General features: G+C 42.0%; 1 protein-coding gene across 1 annotated transcript; it reads right to left on the bottom strand.

Annotated features, from left to right (window-relative positions):
• Positions 1 to 999: 999 nt before the first annotated feature.
• On the bottom strand, positions 1,000 to 21,159 carry LOC120574808 (TCDD-inducible poly(ADP-ribose) polymerase). The gene is made up of 7 exons (XM_039825262.1): positions 20,825 to 21,159; positions 18,634 to 19,680; positions 9,736 to 9,925; positions 9,079 to 9,266; positions 5,487 to 5,780; positions 3,785 to 4,042; positions 1,000 to 2,416 (listed from the first exon to the last, which is right to left on the bottom strand). Exons 2-7 carry the CDS (start codon positions 19,653 to 19,655, stop codon positions 2,227 to 2,229), a joined length of 2,142 nt encoding a protein of 713 aa, XP_039681196.1. The 5' UTR covers positions 19,656 to 19,680; positions 20,825 to 21,159; the 3' UTR covers positions 1,000 to 2,226.
• Between the last annotated feature and the right edge of the window lie 5,372 nt (positions 21,160 to 26,531).

The following is a 26,531-nucleotide window of genomic DNA, read 5'->3' as shown; positions in this document are numbered from 1 at the left end:
TTTCAGTCTCCTAAGGTAATATTCCATTAATCCCCAAATTCACAAAAAGATAAATAAATAAATAGTGAGGACCTGACCTCATCGCCCCAAATGGTGTCTATGGCTCTGGAAACACATAAAACCTGCAAATAAGAACAAGCCAGATTGAGCGAAAGGACGGTTAGATAAAATGATTAGGGATATAAAGACAAGAGATGAGGTGAAAGAAACAACAGTGGGGAGAAGTTTGTCTGAGAAATGAGTGAAGTGAATGAGCTGCAGAGGAGGAGGAGGAAGGGCGGGGTGTTGAGTTCTTTTGCTGCGCCCCATGTGTGCTGTGTCTGGGCTGGGACAGACAGCTACCTCCGCTAGCCTCCCTCTGGACCGCATTAGACATGGCGCTCAGATAATACATTGCTGGGGATGTGGGGGAAGGAGAGCCTGGGGAGGTGGCAGACAGAGGGAGGGCTGAGCTAGGGTGAATTCTCTGGTGAACAAATAATCAGATGAACTCCTCAAAACTGCTGAAATATGACGCAGCTCTTATTGAGACCAGTGGTGCAGCCAACGGCATATGGCTGACAGTTACACTAAGCAGAACAACTACTATTCTTACTGCACATTGTATTGGCCGCAAGTTCTTTGATGCAATTATTACACATTTCTACGCTTATTTAATCATGTGACTCTCTGTAAGACAGCGAATAAGCATATTTCAAACTATTAGTTTAACTCTTTTCAGAAACAACTGGCTTTACAATACCTGCTTGTATGCATTTTCTCTAAATACGTTTCTAATGAATGAAGTCTGTATTATGCTAATTGTGCTGTGACCCAATTAAACGTCCTGCAGAGATCCCACGTTGAGAGTCTTTGGAGAGTGCCGATTGGTCTTATGTTTACAGGAATGTCTAGGAGGGAGGTCAACAAAACACCATTACCCTTACCCTTATTACCCTAATAAATCTGACTCGACATGATTTGAATAAAGCATAAGTTCACCAATTCGTCTTTTTTTTTTGTTTCTTTATTTAATCAATGTTACATTAAACTAACATAAATAATTTTTTTATGAACAAAAGGCACACAGTTCAAATATAAACAAAGAGAACGTCTGTACAGTTTGTCTTAATAAAACATGTCTACAGTCTCTGAGCGAGAGAGCGGTCCAAGAGAGATGAGCTTCAGGGTGGTTTGTTGACGAAACGCTACAGCGCTGCATGAAACTGTCCGCTGTTCAAACCCCCGCAAGGAAATAATGTGGTGGACGCAAAGGCAAAAAAACGCAAACCGAGCACAGAACTGGCTTCATGTGAAACCTCTGCCGGGAGGTTTTCTGTGGATGTCCATTTGTAAAAGTCCCACTGAAACTCACGTCAATTGTGCGTTTGAAGAGGCCACAAGTTTCATTTCCACTAAACTAAAAGATTCAAACACGCAGCACATAGACTTGAAAAAAACGTAAGGGCCAGAGGCTGGGTAAACACATACAATGATTTTCGTAAGAGAATGACGGGGTCAGTGTCGCCATGGTTTCTCTATGGAAGCGTCTAATTGCTTGGTAGCTTCTTCCTCCAAATAATTCAGCCAGTTGGTCATTCACAGTACTGGCAGGACGCTAACTGTCTACTACAGCATTTGCCCTGATGTGGAGTTGAGTTAATGTACAGCCATACGACTACGTCAAAACTATATGAGGACTAGGTTTGGTTTTTCTTGCATCTGCTCCAGATCATAAAATCCGGTTGTGATCATTACTAGGCTCCTGTTCATACTAGATAACAAAGTATGGTATATGAGTCCAGTCAAGTCAGTTAGGGTCGCAGCTGTTGTCAGTTGTCATCCACCTCTGAACACTGAATGAAACAGGTGTTGTCCTTTGCTAGTCCAGTTTTGTCCAGTTTAATCTGTTCCAGACCAGTCTTTTGTTCTTTACTGCAGTCCAGTCTGGTTGGATCGAGTTGACTGCAGACCTTAATCAAAGTATTCACAAACATGTCTTAGACTGTTTCAACCTGTATAGAGCAGCAGATTTAAGGTGAAGTTTAGTCTGGCAAAGTGATTCCGATAAAGTTGAATAAAGCAACAGCCATCAAGTACTCTAAAGTAAATTTCAGCTTGTTACTGGTCTGAACTTGTACCTTTTATCTTAAGTGGCAAACTCCACCCATCTGGCACCGTAACAGACTAAAACAAACTATGAGTAAGTATTTGCAAATACAGACAGACCCAGGGCTGATCCAGGGCTTAGACGGCGACGGTGCCGGGTACTTCCTCATAGTGAATGATAAAGTAAGGGTAGCTCTGGTCATCGTTGAAGATGACATAGATCTGAGGGTCCACCCAGTTGTCCACACAGGAGTCATAAAGGTCACTGGAGGGGTCACGAAGATTGATGGGTGGAGGTCGCCGCATGGAGGGATTTCCTACAGTAAACCTGTATAAACACAACAAAGAGGACAGAGACAAGTTTAGTTATGTGGTCGGGAATATACTAGCGAGTGTAAACTGGAAAGCAATGGTCTTTGCATTTGTGTTATATAACATATTTCCATTCAGCTATGCAAGTCTGGAGTTACAGAAGATGAATGTACCATCTAAAAGAAGACTCTTATAAATGTAGTGATTACAAGAATGTGGCTCCTCTGTGTGTTTTAGGGCACCTTAAATAATATAAGCACATGCAGTAAGTGCATGAATTGAATGTACTGTAATTTTGTAAAATGAGCCAGCACATTGTAACCTATTTGTTTTTTCATCTCTTAAATATTGATGTCAAACCCTTAAGACCCGTAATCCATCAAACTTTATTCCACTGTCTCTGGGGTCACAAATAAAATGTATTAAAATAAAACATTTTCAGCTACAGACAAAGTTGGTAGATATAGTTTCAGACAGAAGAGTCTGCTGCACCATATCAAAGCTGTTGATGTATGATGGGTTCAGCCAAATCAGCGGTTTTCCATGTGAGGCTCTAGATTTGACTTGCATTTTAAGGACTTGGAGTAGCATGACACATAGCATGACTGAATGATGGTCATGGAAAAGAACCTCCGGATTTCCATGATCCAAATTAATGCTGATATGTTCTGTGAATTTATGTTTAAAGAATTAAGACTAAGATAGCGATAAGATCAGAAAGGGATGTTATGCAGAGGCACTAAAACATGTAACCCCAATTAAAAACAATTTAGCATTCACCAAACTATGTCACTTCCAGCTAACACATCACATCAAATCATGATGTTCTAGTTAAGATATACCACTGATACAAAGAAGAATTAAACATCTTATGCCACTAATATTAAGAAATGTTGAGGCTCAATATCACATTAAATACAATGAGAAAAATACTGTGAGACGACTTAATGATTTAAACACGTATATTTTGTTTATGGAGAGGAAACTATCCCTTTAATATATCTGGTTGCATTGCTGGCAATGTTGTACATGAATGAGGAGGAATGCTTTATGGCAATACTGGACTTACTTATTTATATTTAGGAAATACGTTGACTTTTTAAATATTTAATTTGCTGCATTAGCCAAAACCATACAAATTATTTATTTTAATACACATTTGAATGTACTAAAAATGTACTATATTACAATTTTTTTTTTTTTTTTTTTTTTTTATATATATATATATATATATATATATCAAATACCAATTGCGATATAAAATTACACATACTGTGATAAAACGTTTAATCCATATTACCAACCTGTAATAAAGCATTTTTTGCAGTGATTAAATTGCAACAGAGACATGAGACATCCAATCTATAATCAGAGACACACACACCTGCCAGTGAGCACTTTGGCCAGAAACATGCAGTGGACTCCTTTGGGTGAACGCTTGGAGAAGTTGTGGGAGTAGACAGCCTTGCGGGCAAAGTATGAGCCCTGGCCAAACATAGTGGCGTGTTTGCCGCAGACTCGGGGGTCAAAGTTATGCTTGCAGATGCCCTCCACCACGTCAGCCGAGGTGCCGTGGAAGAGGTGGCGCTCGCTCAGCAGCCGGTCCATCTCTGACATACGACGGGACATGTACTCCTTCTTCCTGTTGGAGCGAGAGAGAGACAGAAGGTGAGTTTTTGTTTTTATAGCTTATTTCTTCATTTTAACCTGACAACATACAATAAAAATAATAAATTCTGTCATCGCTCAGGTGTTGAATTAGTATACAGCCGGGAGCAGTCCTGCTTTTTTTATTCAAAAGTTGTGATGATGTGACAGCCTTGTTTGCTCTAAACCGGGTATGAACATTGAGCCTAATCCGTTTCTTGAGCAACACACGCACACACACACACAGCTCGTTTGATGTGAGCGGATCAATCAGGCATGCGGAGGTGAAAGCGTTTCGAGCCAGAGAGGCTGTGACCCGGGCGTGACCTCCCATGACCACGCAGCTTGTGACCTGACAGACGGACACTGCTTGCATCTGAGCGTGTGCACATGCACGCACAGTTACAGCTTCACTGTTATAACCCGAGTGAGGGTGGACACACACACACACACACACACACACACACACACACACATATTGAAACCGTGTGGTACCAGTCAGTGTGGGAGAGTGTAACTGTCACAGCTGATAGAACCAGCCCTGCTGTAACCACAGCGGTTAACCCACTGTGTTTGCGACAGGAAGACAATCTTCACAAAAACATCTCTCCATCCGCTGTGTTGACACACCACCTCTGACTCCTTCTCACGAAGTCCCACAAAGCTGGTCCCATTTGCCCTATTTTTTTTTTTCCTTTCCTCTTATCACGTTGTTTCTCATTCACCCTGTGTTTGTTGTTAAGAAATGTCTTTATTCATGTTTCTGTCTGCAAGTAAATTTGCAGCAGTGACTGAAACATTTTGAGCAAACTGAATAGAACAGAAATCTGCTCAGAAAGCTTAACAATACATTTTGCGACACAACAGCAAAATATGTAAAACTAGGACAAAAAAGGAACCAAATAATTTAACACAACAGAAACCACACTGCACTAATATTTGGTACCACTTTGGGTTAATAATATCATATAAACATAGATATGAAAGACTTATTTATCTGCTTGTAACCTAAACACTATATTAGGTCTCCAAGTGTGGTCAAATGTTTTGACTGTGAAAACAAATTACAATCACACCACCACTTAAAATCATACCATTCTTATAACATAGTAGCTGGTGATAATTTCAGCAGTTCAGCAGAGTCACGTTTAATAAAGCAACCTACAAATGTGTCAAAGTCATATGCCACAGCTGCACCACACAGCGTGTAAAGGTTAAAAAGATGCTTCTAAAAGAATTGAAGACACTCAAACCTGACAACAGTGAACCTTCTAACCCTGACGGAAATGTGTGCTCTGTTTTACAAAGTATTTACACATGTTGTCAGGGTTACTGGTTACGATTATTGGAAATGCTTCATGAGGTTAGGTTAACCTTAGATTATCTCCAAAAATGAGGAAGAGCTTTAAAAAGTAAAAAGCTTGCGCTCCTCGGCTCACCTCTTGTACTTCTCCCAGAGAAAGGGGTTCTGCACACGCTGGATCTTGAGGATCCTGAACTTGGTCTCCGAAACCGTCTTGTGGAAAAGGCTGTACACTGTCCGGTAGCTGCGGTCTTCACGTGAGACCGGCACCTGCAGGAAGTCCTGGCTCATCGTCATGGGTAACCATGTTTCCGGAAAGAGGCTGGGTGGGTTTATGGAGGTCGGCGAGAGGGGATGCGACACGGAGAGATCCATGGATGAGGAGGAGGAGGAACAGGGGAGGGGAGATGAAGAGAGGCCGCTTAAAGTCCTAGAGAGAAAGAGATAGAAAACATGTTAGATATTTGGTTTCCTAGTAAGGAAATTACATGCAATTTTGAATTCCGAGGAAAGTTGCTAGAAAGAACTATGTAATGTCGTACCAATGATGAGGAAATGGAGACAATTGTTGAGTCCAATTCATTAATTTAAAATTACTTGCTTAGCATAGATTACTGAAGTCAAGAAGTTTGAAGTCAATGCTCAACAAATTGCGGACGGCCTCATGTTAAAAAACATGACATTTGTCGACTAACAAGGATGCAATTCAACATACGTGTAGATTAATATGGCAATAATGAATCAATATTAATTGGAGTGTTCATTTCCAGCAGCTGATCTCCAGAGGAAATTCTACTGGAATCAACAACCTCTTATAAACTGTCTTAAAAGCTTATTTTTATTCTCACTATAATTAATACCAAATTACATAGACCTTTTCAGGAAACCTTTGAGGAATAAACCCATAAAAACTTCCTACGATTCATTCACTTTTGTTCCCCACCATGAATATATACATAATATCTTTCAGTATAATTTACCAAAAGATAAAAAAAAAAACTAATAAATGAAAACTGTGACAACATACGGTCTAATAAATAAATAAAACATATTATGAATATATTATTATAACCCACTCCTTTCTATAGGCCTTTACATACAGTACAACATGCAAACATAGAATTACTTTAATAACAACTACCATTTTAGACAGGACAATGTCTTGGATCAGCGTAAAAGAGTTTACTTTGATGAAGACATGCTTCGCGTTGAAATGTTAGTTGCTGCACCTTATAAACAGGTCCTACTATAAACTAACCAACCACAAGCCATACATTACAGCTCGCTACCTATCTCTACAAAACCTCTGTCCGCTGCGATGAACTGACGCAGCTTTGCTTTGCCCCATTCATACTCCACCAACTGTCAACAATGACATCACTGCGCTGCTGAGTGGAGCAGCTCCACAGCAGCCGTCACCGACAAAACAAAACAGCAGGGCCACACGAAAATGAAACCCAGACACCAAACAAGACAACAGGGAGGCAGAGTGAGGGAGAGACAGGAATGAGAACAAGAGAGAGGGAAGAATAAAGAAGCCAATTGCGGAGCTGTCATGAAAGCGACAAAAAGGCTATTGTGTCTGGCATTTGAGTCAATAAAAGTATTTGGCTGTCAAGTCAATGCTCTTTAAGTGTAAATGCTGTTAGCCCTATCAGCCGTAAGAGAGTGTGCATGTGTGTCATCAAGAGACTGTGATCAGTGCGACTCTGAGTCAGTGAGACAGTTTTTCTCATCTCTCATCTCATCTCTCTCTCTCTTATCTTGTCTGTCCGGTCTCGATCTCTCCCTGCAATCGATGTCTCTATTCCCCTGTGTGCTTTGAAGAGATCACAGCACAGCCGGCTGCAGAAAACAAGTGTGAAATGAAAAGGGACAGATACCAAGAGAGTGATAGAGTTTAGGAGAGAAAAGAGTGAAAAAGAGAAAGATTAGAACAGATAATGGGGGAGGGAGAGATGGCTGAAAATAACATAATCAGGAGAGATAGAGATAACAGAAGGAGAGGGAGGGAGGGTGCCAATCAAGCTAATGACCTCAACCTCTAAGCCTAGCACAGATTGTCACTCACACACACACACACACACACACACACACACACACACACACACACACACACACACACACACACACACACACACACACACACACACACACACACACACACACACACACACACACACACACACACACACACACACACACACACACAAAAACAAAAACAAGCTGACTGTGCAATCACATTTTTGTCCCCGCAATGTGAATTAATCGCAACAAATAGATGAAAAGTCCCAGGAACAAATCCCTCGATCCAAATTCCACCTCCCCACAGTCACAGTTCACACTCCTTCACTCACCATCTCTACTTTGCTGTACACCCCCTCTGGAAACCATTTAGACCTCTCTCACTTCCTCTTACTGTGTTCTCTATCTCACTTGCTGTCTCTTTCTCCCTTCATTCCTTCCCTGTCTCCAGCTTCCTCCAGCTAATATTCTCCCTCTCCTGCTCTCCATTTTGTCTCCTCTTGACTGTCAAGGCCCTGTGGGAACAGCTCGTACTAGAGTTTGCTCTGTGCGGGACACTGGCAGAACACTGTTACAGCAGCCTGCTTGGCAAGGGAAGTGAAATATTCTGCAAATGGGGTGAGATGACTCCACTTGTTTCCAATCTGGTATCACTTGTTTCAGGAATATCACTGAGGCGAGTGCGGCGAGGCAGATCACTTCACTATAAAGAGAAAACGGCAGCTGAAAGATGAAAATTCCGGAAACCAGCGTATTTCCTTTCAGAAGAAAGCTGTGAGACAAATAAGATTTCAGACCAACTGAAATTACGTCAGTGGATATTTCTTTGATATTGTGGGCGCTCACTGGATGTCCTTTCACTCTCTTTATTTGTTTGCTCTGTCCTCTCTATTCACCTCTTGTCTTATTTGTTCTCATTTGCCTCGTTATCTAATTTTCCGTCTCTGGTTCAGGCCCAGGAAATGACCTCTGCCTTTCAACTGAGGACTGACTGTTCCGACACTTTACCTTGCTATTAATTAACAGATATTTGTAAACCCTGATGATTACCACGATGTTTTTTTTATCCTTCATCGAGATTATAAAGGCCGCTCAGAAGCAATACTTTTTGCATCCAAATAGCTTCCATATCGGCAACACCAAGCATATTTGAAAATTAGCTTGTTCCGTCAGCTCGTCCTTTATTTTGACAAATGATTGGCAGACACAGGACATAGTCTAAATCCTTATGTCAGCATGCCAACAATGGTAGCAAGATGTTTAGCAGGTTCAATGTTTGCCATTCTTACCATCTTAATTTAGTGTGTTAATATGCTAACATTTGCTAATAAGCCCAAAACACAAAGTACAGCTGAGGCTGATGGAGATGTCATCAGTTTTGCAGGTATCTGAATTAGTATTGGACAAATTTAAACACTGACCTAAATCAAAAGTCAGAGGATCACCAAGGTTATTACAATTCACCCTGAGGGGGACATGAATGTCTCTACAAACTGTCATTGCAATCCATCCAATAGTCGCCCGATAGTGGGTCGACCTACACACTGACAGACCGACATTGCCATCCCTAGAGCTGTGCCGCTAGCATGGCTAACAAAACCCAACTCTGGATCAGTAACATCCACACTCTATATGTCCTTACCTCCTTTCCATTTTAAGAGCATCAGGGATATTGAAATCAAGTGTTAGAAGTCTTTACTTACTGTAAGTGGGGTGTAAGCATCACAGAGGACATGAACATAGGCCGCTTCTTGATCTGACGCCTGAACCCAAAGATGGCATTCTGCTGGAAGCCCTCCCTGATGTTGAGGATATACTGGTTCTGGAGCGTAATGAATCGCACCTCCTTAAGACCCCTCGAACTCGCCTCCTCTATGAGCTTCACCACCGGCTGTGGAGGAGAAGAGGTGGAAGATAAAGAATAAATGAAGAAAAGGAAGAGGAGGACAAAGACAAAGAAGAGATCAGACTACAATTGTTTATCATTATATACAGCTGACTGTTCTACATTTTCATTCAACGGTGGAAAGAGGAAGGAAGAGTTTGGAGAGGGAAATGTCAGTGAAGCGTGGTGTAATGTAGATAACAAAAAGCTGAACTGATAACGACATCATCAGGACAAACTCACACTTATGCACAGATAGAAAATAGTCATCTGGTGAAATAAACTGAAATTAGCTGGGGACAGCTGTGTCACAAGGGGTGTTTAGGTGTGTATATGTGTGTGTATGTGTGTCTAAATCGATCCCATCACAGTGGCTAGACAATCGACTGGTGTGGGCAGAGTTAATGCGTCTGGCCTCATGTTCATGGAGCGTACACGCAAACACACACACACATAATTGCACTGAGTGGCTTACCTCAGAGTATTCCCTCCAGCCAAAGTTGTCTCTGCAGTAGTACTTCCACACTGTTTGACAGCTGGGGGTGGGGTTTGGGTTCGTTGTGGGCGTAGGTAAAGGGCTGGCAGGAGTGGTCAATCGCCGGACACGGTCAAATTCCAGGTCACACACTCGCATTGCCCCGAAGTCTAGGGAAAATAAGCGGCTCCTGAAAGACAAAGTTAAAATCATTGTGAAAAAAAATAACTAACTGCTGCAGTCAGCAGAAAAAACCCACAACGGCCAGCTAACATGTAAGCTATGGCACGGTGACCTTGTTGTTGTATGGTCACAGTTTATGATTCCATGAAACCTTAATTTAACTTGCCCTGGAGCAAGACGACCAAACCTCTAATTGCTCATTCAGTAGGAGTCACATGACTTGCATGCCATGTCACACGTAAACATGCAGAGAATAGAAAGAAACGAGACGTACATGATCAAAACATTATATTTACACACACTGAAAACATGAATAACACTGGAATGATTCACATAATAATCTTTACTTTTAAAACAGACCAGCACAGAAAGAATATGCCAACATTTAAACCAGAATGACGTAAGCAAGACTGCCAAGGAATATGCTATTTCTGCCATTTCACTATGTAGCATAATGGCTACAGAAATAGTTCAAATTAGGGAACTCTTATGTCTGTATGGTAAATATGACACTACCAACAACAGCCAGTAAGCTTAGTTTATATTGTGTTTATATAATGTTTTAAGTAAAGCGGTTTTGAGTTTCTGATTGGGGGATTTCGTTACCTTTGGCTGTAGCTTCATATCATATTCAGTGTACATACACGTGAGTAGTTTCGTTCTTCTCATCTAATTCTTGGCAAGAAAGTAAACGAGCCTATTTCCCAAAATGCCGAGCTATTCCTTCAAAAGCTTTGCCCCTCATTTTTGTGATCTGACATTCGTCTTCTCAAGTAGCCATCAGTCAGGTAAATAGAAAAATTATTTTGTAACACACTAAAGTATTAGCATGCGACGTAAATAAATTGTGGAAACGCATAATCTTATAATATGCATACAACCTTCCTTAACCTCTCTCTGCCTCGACAAGCGTGGATCAAACCCACACCGTGTGTGTGTGTGTGCATCCGTCTCTCTACATTAGTCCTCCATAGGGCCTCTGGCAAATCCTTTCTGGGTCAGACATACCACTCACATAAATGTGGGCATCATAGACTGGCACGCTATGCCATGGACAGCAGCCAGACAGAGAGGCAGACACACACATATACACACAGCCATACACATATGCATGTACACCACACACAGAGATACATGCAAACTTTGCAAAACACAGTAACAATGCAGACCGCCTGACAGTGTTAATAAGCTCATTGATTTTTGCCGGGAAACTAATTGGATGTCATGTCAAAGGTTAGACATCGGTGAGTGTGTGTCTGTCTGGAAATGTGCGTGTCTGGTCGGTGTGTGTGTGTGTGTGTGTGTGTGTGTGTGTGTGTGTGTGTGTGTGTGTGTGTGTGTGTGTGTGTGTGTGTGTGTGTGTGTGTGTGTGTGTGTGTGTGTGTGTAAATCAGGGGTTGTGTCCTGGTAACGTATGTGCCTCAGGTTTGTTCTAAATAAAGCAAATAAATTACAGTCATTAGATGTTTCATCTAAAACACAGAGAAGCTAAGTGTGTGGACCTGCTGAGTTATTAGTTCAACAGCCTGCATAAGTGAAATCTTGGGTTACAGACACACATACACAAACAGACATCAGTTTTGGTCAGGAAGGTGATAATGAAAGGTGCGGAGTCATTTCCCACAAACATACATAAACTGAAACAAATACTAAGTACGCTATATTTACAGTCAGTGTTTCAGCTAAGTCACACTGTGACTGCATCTCTGTAAGAGGAAGTGAAATAAGAAAAAAAATAATAAGCACATGCAGAAACACAACAGTAACTGAGGATTGAGTCACTGATGATCAGATCACCAGATTTCCAGAAAGACAAGGCAGATGCAGAATGCAGATGTCCACGAGTTATTTCTTTCTGAACTGCATTCAAGCATTTAAGTAACTAAAACTCATGTTTCGGTTTCATGCAAACAAAAATCTAATTTGAATATCAAAGGCAGAGCTAGAACAGAGAAACGGAACAGAAAGGATGACGGAAATAGGTGCTACAGGAAAAGACAGGGATAAAGAAGGATGTGAAAGGCAAGAAACTGAAAATGTAGCACAAACAAATTAAGTTTGAAAACAGTTCATCCTTTACTTCACCTCTGGTCAGCTTGTTCTCTTCTGCTAATATTGGCATTTTTTTCACAATTTGTTCTGTCATCTCTCTGCTCTGTATCTTGTTTCACTGCTTCTTTCTGTTTCTCCACACATATGTTCTCTGTACTATGTGTCTGAAAAAGCAAGATGCACCTGGATGGCCTTTTCTCTTACTTTACTGCCTTGGTCTCTCAGTAGAGAACATTTTCTGCCTGCAATGGTGTGTTGTGTTGTGTGCGAACTCAAGAGTGCCTTTTCAGGTTTTATTATGAGCAACTTAAGTGAACTTAATTGTGTCATTTACAAGCAGTCTCCCCGCCTCACTCACTGATTAAGTTGATCACTCACACAGACACACACAGACACACACAGACACACACAGACACACACAGACACCTCCAGAGAGGCCAGTCAATGATTTTAAAAATGTTTCACAGAGTCCTTTCCCCTCCATCGCTTCCAGACTAGTTTGAGCTGTTCGGAAAAAAAATTCCGCCGGTTAAATGAAGTGCACTGAGATTCTGTGCTTTCAAAGTGGAGGCCAATCAAAAGTTGGAAAGAGACGCAAGGCACACCCTCTCTGGCAAGGTCGACACTTTCAAGACCAAGTTTGTGCAAAGGTACACACATCAAAGTCAACTGAAAATGCAAATTGACGCATTTTAGTTTTACAGGAAAAAACCCAACTGCTGACTAGGGAGCAGTGTTTGTATGCTAAAGGTGAAAGAAGAGGGCCCATGAGCAAAGCATGTGGGTTGAAACTGCACAAATTGGCTCTGTTCCTGCAGCGGGCAGATCCAAGGTGTGAATGTGTGGATCAGTGCTGAATGTGGGAGCAGGGTGTTGCTGGAGAAAAGAGAAAGCATGTTCAGCAAATTTATCCCTTGGATAAATAAAGGTTAAGAAAACTCACTGCACTGTCAAAATGGCTGTTAATCCCCCACACTGCCTTTAGCGTGCACACACACACACACACACACACACACACACACACACACACACACACACACACACACACACACACACACACACACACACACACACACACACACACACACACACACACACACACACACACACACACACACACACACACACACACACACACACACACACACACACACACCAGCATCAGTCATGCTATTGTGAACGTCACAGGCTAGAAAAAAAAAATTAAATAACATGAGAGCTCACTCACTCACGTACAAACACACACACATTCTTTCGACAGATTCATGTACACACGCGCGAACTTCATCCAGTCACGCCTTGATAAGCCAGTCAGTCAACCAAATCTGCTGACGAAGGGTTCACACGCACGCACGCACGCATACTCTTGATGTCATGGGTTAGTGTTATTTCCTTATGTTAGAGAGCTATTACTTTCCAGTTATCTATTTAAATGTGCTTTTTTTATTATTATTTTTGCTCTTAGGGCTGTGAACAACATTAAGTCAATAACGCAAAGAGAACAGGAAACTATGTTCACCATCATCTCCTGCATGTCCTGGATTGTTCCTGTTAGGGTGTGTCTCCGTCCTCCTCTACAGCATATCATTGAGCTCATAGTTCAGGGTGTCCTCTGTCTCAGTCCTTTAACCCTCTTTGAAATTTTAAAACTCTTTCCAGTGTACAAAACATTAAAGAACCAGAGTAAGATTGGACGATAACTGAGTCTGACATTAAAAATAACAATTAATGACACTTGAAAAAGAGAAGAGGATACTGCGCTTGAGTGCAGAGGCAAAGCACACACACATTTCCACATCTTTTACACGTCTTTAGAGAAATAGAGTAATAGAGGGGTGAGACAAGGAAATGTACAGGACAAAAGATCCAGTTAGGAAAAAGGAGGGAGAGGTTGAGAGAGGAAAGAAAGACGGAGGGTTGAAGGCAGACTCTGAGTAACAAGAGGCAGAGCGACCCAGACCTCGCCCGACTGATTCATGGCATGGGCTGTCTGACACGTTATAGCCACACACAAACACACACGCACACACATTATCTTGACACGCCCTGTTTTTACACATGCACAATCACCACATGCAAACAAAGCTCTTATAGACACAACCATTCTTGATTTTCTTTGATTCGTGACACAATGAGGTAACATGGATTCCACTGCGATATAAACATACGCTCACTCACACACACTCCGTGGTGTCAGGTCACTCTGCCCTTGGTGGGTGCTCGGTGACTTTTTCATGTCAATTAATGACAAGCAGGGCTTTTATCACCTGGCCAACAAAAGAGTCACACACACACACACACACACACACACACACACACACACACACACACACACACACACACACACACACACACACACACACACACACACACACACACACACACACACACACACACACACACACACACACACACACACACACACACACACACACACACACACACACACACACACCCTTAGTCATGGTTACGAAAATAATCTGAAATATGTTTTTCAAGTCCGCCTTACGAAGATATTACAGGAAATTGGCATAATAATAGGTTATTCCTGTAAATAAGAAACATCACATACTACTTTTTAAATAAGCCATGGAGGAATAAAACACATACACGCACACATACACACTTCAACACAGCATAAATCTGTTAACAAGCAAGTGTACAGCTGAAGATTATCACAGTATAACTTTTAGAAGCGATGACTATGACATTCCTCCTTACTGCTGGGTTCATGACTAAGGCGGATTAGTCCGACTTCCATTCCTGCTTATCCTATGGATGGGATTAACCTGTACTATGGATCATACACACATGGGAACAGCTCAGCGCAGAACACACATACGCTACAATAGACCGTACAGGACATAATCAGAAGCAGACACACAAAAACGCTCAATCGTCTTCTTGTCGTTTTCACACACACACACACACACACACACAGCAGATGGCAGATCATGCCTGTGTTGCCATACCGACAGTAGAGCTTGTTAAGTCATCTGCTGCTCTTTAGATCACTAACAATGTTATCATTTAGCTGCGGTAACCACGGTGATGCCTTCCGTGTGTGTGTGTGTATGTGTACTTTCGTGCAGAAAAAGACAGGCTGGATTGCGTCTCTAAAGAACCGTATCAAAAGAGATCTCACACACACCCAGTACAACACAAAGCTTCGAGTAAATGACTGAACTGAGCACTCAATAACCAGAACAGTTTGAACGCTACGCAGTTTATGGACTTTCCTGTTCGGTCTCATCACCTGATCAGCTCTTAAGAGCCCCAAACCAATACTGACTTTACCCTGGGTCAAAATATCCCCCAAACCAACCACTTAATAACATTCACATCCACCGGAGGCAGCTTAACCACCTATATTAAGTCCTAACCTGTGGTGTAAATAAACACTGGATTGGAATCGGATAACACTTTTGTTTTGTTTTGTTTTTAAACAACACCCTACACAACTAGGAATTAGCCAGTGTTTACTTACTGTGGATGAATGGCTTAACACAAAAACCCACAAACTTGGAAATGTTATTTGTCAGAAATGTCATGTGTGTCAGGAATGAAAAGGTTTTACGTCATGTCAAATGTTTTGTGTTAGGCTTTCAATCTACCATTCTAAAACAGTCAAACCTGTTTTGGGGTCAGGGTTAGTCAGGGTTGAGTGCTTGAAAGAAATGTAGAAATGCACTCCAGAAGCAGCAACAGGGAGAGTAAAGAATAGCCATGATGAGAATGTATTCGACGGTTACAGACCTTCCAGGTGAAATTTAAAATGTGTTGACAGTGCTTGGAATGGTATAATTAAGTGAAAACAAGTGTAAATTCAGTGATCATCTAGCTTGTGCATGTGTTAAGTGACTTGAAAAACTAATTAACAGAGAAGATGTCAGAGACAGACTCAACTTTTAAAATATCACATAGAAAATTAAAAGAAACAACTCCAATAGCCTGTGTGCTAACCAAACCATGACCAAACAAATTGTGCACATTACAGAATAAATTCCTTTTGCTCAATATAAAAAGGGAAATTATCATTATTATCATCATAATGACAAACGTATGGTAAATTATTCTGGCATTTCTATTTTCTAGCGTAGTTTCAGTCAAGTGGGCCAGCTGGTCTCTTCTGACTGTGCGAGAGTGGAACAGGCTCAAAGGGCCTCTGAAGAATTTGGGTTGACACCACCAGGTGCATATCCTGTTTGTGGAGCAATATGCACTTTGCATAGTTTCAGTTGAAAACATGAGTCAACAAGTTGAACACACATACAAATCTTTGTGCGCACACGCAAACCCATGTGTATGTGTCTGCAAGTGCATGCGCAGTAAGTAGATGTAGTGTGTGTGTGTGTATGTGTGTGTGTGTAGTGTCCACACTGACATAAACAAAGACAAATACACATGGCCGCTCAAAGGGCTCAGTTAATCATGAAAGACCTGATGATGTGGACGTGGTTGATAGTTTGAGGGTATAATGGCATAAAGAATATGTTTATACAGACTGCACTTTTAACCTGATTCAGACAATAATGTGACGAAGACATGACCAAGAGTGTTTCCTGATTACATTATGAGATCATACTTGAAGTGAACATAAAATAGTTAAATGTGGTAAACTTTAAGTTGCCGTAAAGGCGTGTTTACAACTTAATCAACCGATAAGTATGACAGTTCAACTACTTGACAATGTCCACTTTCTGCAACTGTAATTGCTACTAGAACAACAGGCTGAAAAAGTAAGTTGATTCATTTTGAAACAAAAATACCAAACGTTCTCTAGTCCCAGCATCTTAATTGTTGAGGAGTTGCGGCTTTTCTTTAACGTGTGCGATAGTAAAACACAAACCAGACATTAGAAGGCATCAAATCTGTGATTGTGAAAAGCGCTTCAGACCAAATAATTAATCGAGAAAACATTTGCCAGATTAATCGTTAAGGAAAACAATCAATAGTCCTAGCCCTAAACTGTACAGAAGAAAATATGTCTGGCACCAGAAAAAGAACAGCTTGCTGGCAATATATTGGTTGGTATAGATTTTCATGGACATAGTAACATGACATCATGGGATAAGATAGGATGGTGGGACTCGGACTTTGTCATGTGGGCTACTATGGAGGGGACATCTTTAATCACTAATATAGTAAACTGGAATATAAACAGAATAAACAGATAAGTAACCTGTGTTTAAAAAAATGTGAACAGTGCCCATGTAGATGTACTCATTGTGCGTGATTGCTTGTGTGTGAATGTACCTGCATACAGTACAGTTACATTGGAAGTGGTGCATGCTCCTTTATGTCACCTCATTGGGGCTTGCCAAGTGCTTGCATGCATGTGTATCTATGTGGGTGTGTGAGAGAGTGAAAGAGAAGTTTATCTCTGTCTGCTAAAAGGCGTGCGTGTGAGCACTGCAAGCCACTGAGCTTCTCTGTGCAGCCGATTCGTGGGAGCTTCTGCGTGCCAAGCAGTGTGTGTGTGTGAGTATACACGGTGGTGTGCATGTCTATGACCGAGGGAAGAAGAGAAGCTGCCAAATGCGTCTGTGTCAGTGACCGCACAAGGCAACTGAGGGTCATAGAAGTTCACCGCTTTCTGTCATGAGTGCTGTAAAGTCTCGGAGCTCCAGCCAATCACAGGGTGAGTAGTGGGAGCAGGGGAAAATACAGGAAATAGATAACCAATATCAGGGCTGGGAGCTGGAATGCTATGACTACACAAGGGCACGATAGCTGATATGATAGTTCAAATAAAGATGCATGTCAGGTACACATCAACTACACACGTGAAGGCCAAAACACACACACACACACACACACACACACACACACACACACACACACAACACACACACACACACACACACACACACACACACACACACGATAAAATGACGAATACACACTTTCACACATGCATTAATAAACCCCATTTAGGATATTAAGGGTTAGGGTTTACCCTAACTGTGAAAATAACAGCCATACATGCACATTCACTTGGCTGCAGTTCAAAAGCCACACATGTAGGCTATAGAACAGCTGTAGAGTTAAAGTTTTCAGTTTGTCACTGGTGGTGAAACCAAAGAGGAAGCTCATGCCGAGTTCTACTGTTTCCAACACGCCGAACCAGAAGTGCTTATCATTCACAAGCAGCCTATCAGCTTACTGCACCATTGTTGCCATGTCACAAGTGTAAAAAATGTGTTAATTCATAGGTACTTGTGACATGGCAACAATGTACTTAGCAATTTACCACACAGTAGCCTTTTTAGCAGTTCTTATGACACTACAATATACTAGTGTGGGTGATTTTCCGGTAAGAGTATTTTGGTTTAAAATAGTTCTGCTACAATGTTATTATAGATCTATTCATCTTTATTGAGATTTATATTATAAATAATATATAAGTGTTGTTCAGAATAAACAGAAATATTCCACAAGTGCATGAACTGTTTTCAGTTCCTATTTTAAATTGATTGAATTGAAAGTGAATTAACCCTCTGCCCACAGGTAGCCTACAGATCCAAAACAGAAATACAGAAATACTATGTTACTGCTTCCCTCCACATATAGAGCCTGTTTCTATCCACAGGCCATACAATATACACAATATAGAATAAAACAGCCTGCAGGTTGAAGTAACCACTATAGAGGGATACTTACTGAAACTTGAGCCTGACTTGCTCATTGTCAGGGTTGCAGTACAGTCTCTCCAGCTGTTCCTGGGAGTCGTCTGCTATGCTCTGCCACGTCTGATTACTGGTCCTGCGGATCTGCCAGTGGTAGGGCAGGACAGTGTGGTGGTGGGCACAGTCATTGCCATATACACACTGTCCTTGGAGGAAATCCACACAGATGTCCACTGAATCTGACTGGTGAGTGTGATACTGGAGCTGGGTGAGCAGCTCAAAAACCAAATCCAGGGAGGCCTCTTCACTTTTATCCTGAAATAGCACTCCTTTGTCAGGCTGCAGGAGGAGGGGGTCCTGGACGCCGGTGCAGTCTTTGACTGGAAGGTTTGGAGCCTCAGAGGTTAAGAGGCCATTGCTTTTGATGATCTCCCCCTGGTGAAGAGCCTGGGGTGCAACTGTGGGAGGTATATCCCCGCCGGGGGGAGTTATTGTCACTGTGCTCCCGGCCGCCCTGAGGCCAGGTTTCGGCTGAAAGCAGCGGCTGTCGGGGGTAGGGTCCGTGATTTTGGGTCGCTCCCCTCGCCGCTCAGTCTCCTCCAGCTCCGCAGTAGTATCGGCTATTTCCACATCACCGTCCCGGGTCATTAACCCCGGTACTCCAGCCCCTGCTGTGGGGTCGGCCGCAGCTCCCGGGTTTTTGAGACACACTTGGGCCCTACAGTTCTGTTTTACCACGGCCGCTGCGCACAGGTTGCCCGGAGTCCGGCCCGGCTGGTTCCGGGGAACAAACACCCCATCTCCGGACACCAGCGCATCCGTGCTAAGTAAAGTAGTCAGTATGGGATCCTCCAGGGCGCGGTGGAGGCATTTGGCGTCCAATTTCCTCTGCTTCTTTTTAAAATAAGGTTTCACCAGAGGGATTTTGTCCGGGAGCCCCACTATCTGCTGTTCCGTGAAATCTTCCCCTTCGTCCATATTTAAACTCATATCCAGGGAGATCCTAGTCGGTACACCGTCTACGGATTTCTGGAGAATGTGCAAAGTTTTATCCATGATCCCCTCCTAAATCCCGACAGTCCTGGGAGAAAGAGAAAGAGAAAGAGAGAAATAAAGAGGTAGTCATCGAAGATAACACCTAAAATCCTATAATCCTAGTTTCCAAGGTGAGGTCATCCTGGCGCATAAAGTGGTGATTAATAGGTTGCTTGGGCTGCGAAAAAGAACTATGAAAACTCATCTTTCCCTTCCTGGAAAGGAAAGCCCTCTCTATAGGCTATATCTGCTGAAACGAAACCTGTATAACCCCTCCGACAAAAATAATAATGACCCTGCAGAAATAGGCTAATTAGTAGCCTTATAATTAACAGGAATTACACAGGAACAGCCACAACACAGATAAGCTGACACACACCTATTATAAACCCCACAGCCTATGAATGTTACAGATTGTTCTTCTCGTTTGGAAAGGGGAGACGGGTTCACGCAGCTTCTTGCAGCAAGTAGGCTAATTGAAGCGGAAAAAACATTACCTAATCCTGCTGTAGGGAACTTGAGCACAGAGTCACCAGTTTCAGATTAATTTTTCTAAAAATGAGCATAGCGGGTAGGCTATATAATCGGACAGTGTATTTCGCTTTAACTCCGTGTCTTTGGTCTCTCACTAACGTCATGCCTGCAATTACAGCTGTGTCTCCGAGCAGGAGCGATAAAATCATCATGTAACAAAACCTCTCTCTCTCTCTCGGGACGATATATTTTGATCACGGGAGTCCGATACGCGGCCCTTGCAGTCTACGTGCCGCTTACACATCGTTGCCCGAGCAAGTTTGCACGTAGGCTACAGTCGAGATACACACACACACACACACACACACACACACACACACACACACACACACACACACACAGAGACAGAGACAGAGACAGACACACACAAGGCACTGCGGCGGAGCAGCGAAAAGAAATGGGGCACCCAGGAGCTTTATTTCACCACGTCGCTACAACAGCTTCCCTCTAGCTAACAAACACTTCTTTAGCAGAGCCGGGAGCTGTGCGGGCCGCGGAGTTGAAAAGCTTTTAAAAAACAACCAAACACTGAAGCACTGCAGTAGGCGACGGGCAGGGTGATTTGTTACAGCGCCGCTTTCCAAGAGCCGATTTAGGGGGGGGGAAAGAACACAATTTCTACATTTCTCTGACACAACAAGACGGCAAAACCCTACCTGCGCGATATAGTCCGCCCCTGTCCCTCTGGTTTCGACACTCTTTGGTGGTTAAAACCCAGTGCGTACATCGGCGGATCTCCGTATCCAGTCTGAAGAGAATAGTATCCGTGTCTGGACTAGACTGTAGTCCGGTTAGATTTCTCGTGTCCCTCTGCTGCCCCCGCCGATCTCGTGCTCTGTCTCTATTTCATGCTGTCTGTCCGTCTCTTTGTATCCTTCTACCGGATAGAAAAACGCAGGAAAGGAGCAGAGACTGACAAAGAGCGGAGGAGCACAGCTGTGGTGAAAGACGCTCTGCCTGCCTCCCGGCTCCGCACAGCCAGGCCCCGCCCCGTAACCTGGTCACAGGCGGGGCTTCGCTTCACAGAGAGGGGGGAGGGAGAGAGTCGTCTGGTGGTTATCGGAAGAAGCTGCATAGGGATCCTAAAAAAAGCAAACTGGACGCAAAGGGCTTAAAGACAAGAAATACAAATTAGCCTACTCCACTACCAGCAAAACACATACATTTTATTTTAGGTCAGTAAAGTAGGCCTACACATGTATCAGTAGGCCTACAATGTAAAACTATTTCTAGACATCATGTCAGATTAATTAATCTGAAATACAAAAAAAAATGGAGCCCCCCCCAGGTGCTTTATGGACACTGTCACCAAGTTTCTATTAAACAAACACAACCAGTTCTCCTACACTGGACCAGTAACCATTAGTTTGAGTCACTATTTAACTGTGTTAACTCAAATGTTTTGTGAAGTAGGCTAAGAATGTATGAAAATAAGCCTACTCTCATGACAGTTCTTGTAAAGAAGTGAAACTGCATTGGACAATTTGGATGTATCACAGCAGATGAAACTTATTGACATAGGCTAATTATAATCATAAACCGAAGAGAATGAGTAATTTCCTTATGCTTAGTATTTAGTGGCTTATTTAAAAGAAACTTGACTCTGTCCTCTGCAGCTGATCAGACACATTTCCATAAGGGAGTGAAATGTTTACTGACTGAGCGTTTAGTCAGCTTCCCTCTCCTCCCTGTTTTACCAGAAGTAGTTCTTTGAGAACCTGCTGTGCTGCACTGCCTTCTGGCTTAAGTTTCGTTGTGTGCAGACAAGCCTGCTCAACTAAACAGTTTCTCAAGCAAGGGTTTCGCGAAAGGGCTGGTCTCTAAACACAAATGCAAACTTGCCACTTAGTTGTAGACGTCAAACAATCCAGGGATTCTTGTATATTAATTAACATGCTTGGTGTGGCTAGAGTTATTTTATGCAATCTGTTTCCAAAAGACACCACCTATGTGACATTCAGTTTCTTTAAGGATAGGCCTGGTGTGTCACAAGCTGTTCTCTATTATTCCCTTTCAACAGGAATTAGAGACAGATTTCGTAAAAAAAACTGTTTCTTATGAGAACCTCTACATCTATACTGAATCAAGCATATAAACCATTAAGGTTTAGTGTAGAGTTTGTCTCTATAACATATAACAGTAAAATGAAACCGTCAGTCTTCTACTTTTTCCTATTGTTTTAGTGAGTGAAACAAAAGAAATTAAAGCCACCCTCAGTATCCAAATTTAATATGCTATTCACAAGATTAATTACCTATTAATCACCCCCTCCACACTGTTTAAGCTTGTGTATCTTTTAACATCTCCCACCATTAATCCCCTAAACTTTAATGACAAAGGTGAAAAGGGCAACTCTCCTTATAATGTGTCACAGCTATTTACTGCCAACCATTTTAACACCCACAAACCACCAACAGATCTGTGCAAAGTTTTTAAATGATCCATGTTTTCATGTGCAGGCCACAGGCTGCAGTTCAAGAGTCCAGAGATGAACAGAAAATGTGTGAAACTTTCTTCAAGACAAACACTGATGCCGTCAAAGCAGTTCCAATGAGGGTTAGTAATTGGGAAATTACAGGCTTGCTGTTGAAGACATGGGAGAGCTGACGTATATGAGAGTAATTGCCTGGTTGCATACCGACAGATCTCCAGCAATCCACCTCGGCTGACATGCATAACGACGTCCTATTGTTCAAGTTTTGACTTGTCTGAGAGGACGCCCTATAAAAGAGATACCTGCCTGCCAACTGCAGCTCGCTTGCTTTCTTACAAAAATTACTGAGTGATCTTAACACATGAAACAACAAGTACCGTGATGATCCTTTCATACAGCTGGGAAGGAGTTCTGTTATGAAGTGTAAAAGCCTAAAGAAACATTACAGAAATACTATTGTCATATTATTGGAGATTAAAAAATAACACAATGTTCCATAGAATGTATCAGTATGGGCGTATAGAGTATTTATTTGGGAAAAATTCAGATAAACTCACAAATACAGAATCATGCTTGGACTTGGAGAAAAAATGTACTTGTACTGATGCTTCATCGTTCCCTGTGGGTAAATTTCTGTCCACTTGCCTCCCTGAAAAGGAGGTCAAAGGTAAGAACAGCAGGGTCGAAACTACGCACGACAACGCACAGTCCTGAATAAAACAGACAGTAAACTCATTCTCAGACCAAAAACACATGAAAGGACATTTGGGTGGGTCTTTGTAAGTGGCAGGGTAAAGGTGCCGCGTTTCAGCCCCCACCCTCTGAATCTTATCTGTTCACATGCCTGCACATAACACAATTACTGGAGGCAGATCAGTTTACACTGGTGACAGGCCTTCAGCCTTGACACGCCTGTTTTAGGAAAAAAAATGTTCCACAACATGGAAACATAAAAATACATTTTATTGAGGTAATTGGTGTCGGATTGGCAATGGAACCTGTGAGTGCCATAAACAACAATGAAAGTCTCGCTGTATAATTACTGTCATTATGGCCAGTCATTTTGTCTCTTTCATGTGAACTTATATTGAGTAAATTTCTGTATTTTACACAACTATGTGTTGTGTAGGCTTTACAGGTAGAAAGTATCAAACATTATACCATTTGGCATACTAAGTACTTCAAGTACATTTGGCTGCTAGTGCTCCTTAACTTAACCTTTAATCAAGCAACATTTTCAATGCAGGAATTGTAATGGAGTATGTGTACATTGTTGTAAGTAAGTAAATAATCTGAATACTTCCTCCACCTCTGGTAGGCTTCACTGATATAACAGAAAGCAGTGTGAGTGACCTGAAACTATTGACTTTATACGACTAAAGTTCCTGATATGTGTAACTTTCAACGCCCATAGCAGGTGCTCTATTTTGTGAGTCAGCGACACAGCTTGTTCCATTCTTTTGATTGAAACTGGTTCTGTATGCGTCTTATACCACCTTTGAGCTGTGCTGAGTTTTATGAGAGATGAAACACCATAAAAATAAAGGAGTTTCATTGGCTGGATGAAATAGCCACAAGAGTACTGGGAAAATCCTGTCAATAATGCTAAATGAGGGTAGTTAGATATTTTTAATGATTTATTTTCCCACTCTTTTATTCCAGCCAAAGACAGAACACAACACATGGAAAATTGCGTGTAGTATAAAAACAAGAGAAGAGATATGCATAAGTCGAAGAGACAAAAACACTCGGGCTAAACAGGACATTAAAACATGCATGCATATACTTGTCTTACAGTGGTTGCTTGAAATCAAACCATACATTTCTAGGTCATTGGTTCACTGAAATCCAAATACCTGCTTTGTGTTGCAATGCAGTGTTAAATCCATATCTGCATCTACACAGTCAATAAACTGTCAAACAATCTGAATGAATGAGTTTTAAACGCAAACCTTTTACAGAGAGACGGGTAACATCACTTGTGAGCGGCCTGTATGTACGCAGACAGACCTGATGTACAATGTCTATTTCTTCCCATTTACAAGTATGTTTACATTTTGCTGCGCAATTTTCCTCAAACGATGAAGAAGGCACCAAAAAAAAAATTAATTGCTTAATATGCAGCCCGATGTATTTGAGGAAATCAGTGACTAAAATAGTTGAAATGGTTTCGCGTCTACTCTTTGTGTACTGTGTTACAATTGCACACATGCAAACAAAACAACAAAACACCAGGGAGGAAGATAGATAAGACAGATATTCTTTTGCAAACAGCAAAATCTACTTTTGAGAGACAATGTAATTTGTCTAAAGGCACAAAAGGCACATTTTTTAAAGAAAAAAAAAGCCAATGAGATGATGTATCCAGGTGACCAAAACGGTTCAATGGGATGTTAATGGTCTGAAGTGCTGGAGGGAACACTCTGTGGTTGTGCTAACCCATTACGAGGCTCCTTTCACTGCTGCAGTATAAAGGAGCACAAAGAATGTCTCACATCTATTGAACCTTCCTTTAACACAGCTCGGGATCAGTCTGCAAACTACAGTTTTTTTACACACATGCACACACATACGCACACACACACACACACACACACACACACACACACACACACACACACACACACACACACACACACACACACACACACACACACACAAACACACACACACATAAACACATTATTCTCTTTGTGATCTAACCAGTCAGGCTACCTATACATGTTCTCTCTCTCTCTCTCTCTTTCTCTCTCTCTCTCTCTGACAACAGTATGTAACCTGAAATAACTAGAATAGCTTTGACAAGCATGTTAGTTTAAGTAGACTGAGTGGATACCAACTAGATTTAGTGTTTGTGTGCGTGCGCATGAGATTGTTTTTGCACATGCATTCCCGCATGTGTTGTCTGCACACATGTGCCTCAGATTGCAGACATTAACTTTTTTACACAGTGAGCTTGGTGCCCTCGCACACTTTTACAGCTGAGTTACATGTAGTAGCATGTGTATTAGGTTGTTGATATGTGTGCTGGCAACCAGGGATGGAGTGGAGGTACATTACAGTAAGATGTGTATAAACTGCATTAAAGCAGCCTCAGTTTTTAATATATGAATTAATGTTAGTCTGGCGGTGCTATAACTACGCCCATGATTACTGTAAGCAAGGAACAACGGTGTTTTAAGCCAAATGCTACTGCAGCATGGTAACATGCCCACAATGGCAATGCTAACATGCTGATTTTTAGCAGGTATAGTGTTTACTATGTTCAGCATTAGTTTAGGATCTTAGCATGCTCACATTTACTAATAAGCACTAATACACTCCAACCAAAGTGGTGGACCGATCAACAGACAGTTACCATCCCTGACGCCACGCCGCTACTGCTGATCATAGTTTATTCACCTTTTTCTTCACGAAAATGTCACAGTGTATAATGCATGTTACCTTTTCATAAGACTTTTCAAGCTTCTAACCATACATTAACCTTTAGAAGGAACCGTCTCAGTGTCACATCTGATCTGTCTGAGTGAACCCCTAAAGGTGAGAATGACCTACTCGCATACATGGTTCAAAGCTTGGTATCAGGGATCTCTGCTGCTATGGCAACATAACAGGAACGTGTGTGTGTGTGTGTGTGTGTGTGTGTTCTCTGGTGGTCTCTTTGATGATCAATTCCAAGAGTTTGGCATTAGTGTATGTCTGAGGTTCAAGGAGAGAGGGAAAAAAGGTAAAGAAGAAAGAAAGAGGGGAAAGGGAGATGGGGAGGGGCAGAGGAGAGGTTGAGGGTCAGCTAAACAAAAGGCTCTTTGGCCATGCTTCCCCAGGTCAAGGCTTAGAGGGCAGGAAGGAGCGCAACAATATCCGGCACTTCAAGTTAGGACCTCCCACCCCAACCAAACTTCTGTCTCTCTCCCTCACACACACACACA

Source organism: Perca fluviatilis, chromosome 2 (genome assembly GCF_010015445.1).
Source record: "Perca fluviatilis chromosome 2, GENO_Pfluv_1.0, whole genome shotgun sequence".
In the NCBI taxonomy this organism is placed as follows: domain Eukaryota; kingdom Metazoa; phylum Chordata; class Actinopteri; order Perciformes; family Percidae; genus Perca; species Perca fluviatilis.
The sequence above is the reverse complement of the archived record's forward strand: the minus strand, read 5'-3'. Positions and strand labels throughout refer to the sequence as shown.

What these genes read in the sequence shown, in the direction of transcription:
- LOC120574808 (XM_039825262.1), bottom strand. Translation starts at nt 19,655, where the DNA reads ATGGATAAAACTTTGCACATTCTCCAGAAATCCGTAGACGGTGTACCG. An exon ending in CAAGTCAGGCTCAAGTTTCA is followed by an intron (nt 9,926 to 18,633) that starts GTAAGTATCCCT and finishes TTTGTCTTTCAG; the next exon opens with GAGCCGCTTATTTTCCCTAG. An exon ending in GCCAAAGTGCTCACTGGCAG is followed by an intron (nt 2,417 to 3,784) that starts GTGTGTGTGTCT and finishes GTGTTTATACAG; the next exon opens with GTTTACTGTAGGAAATCCCT.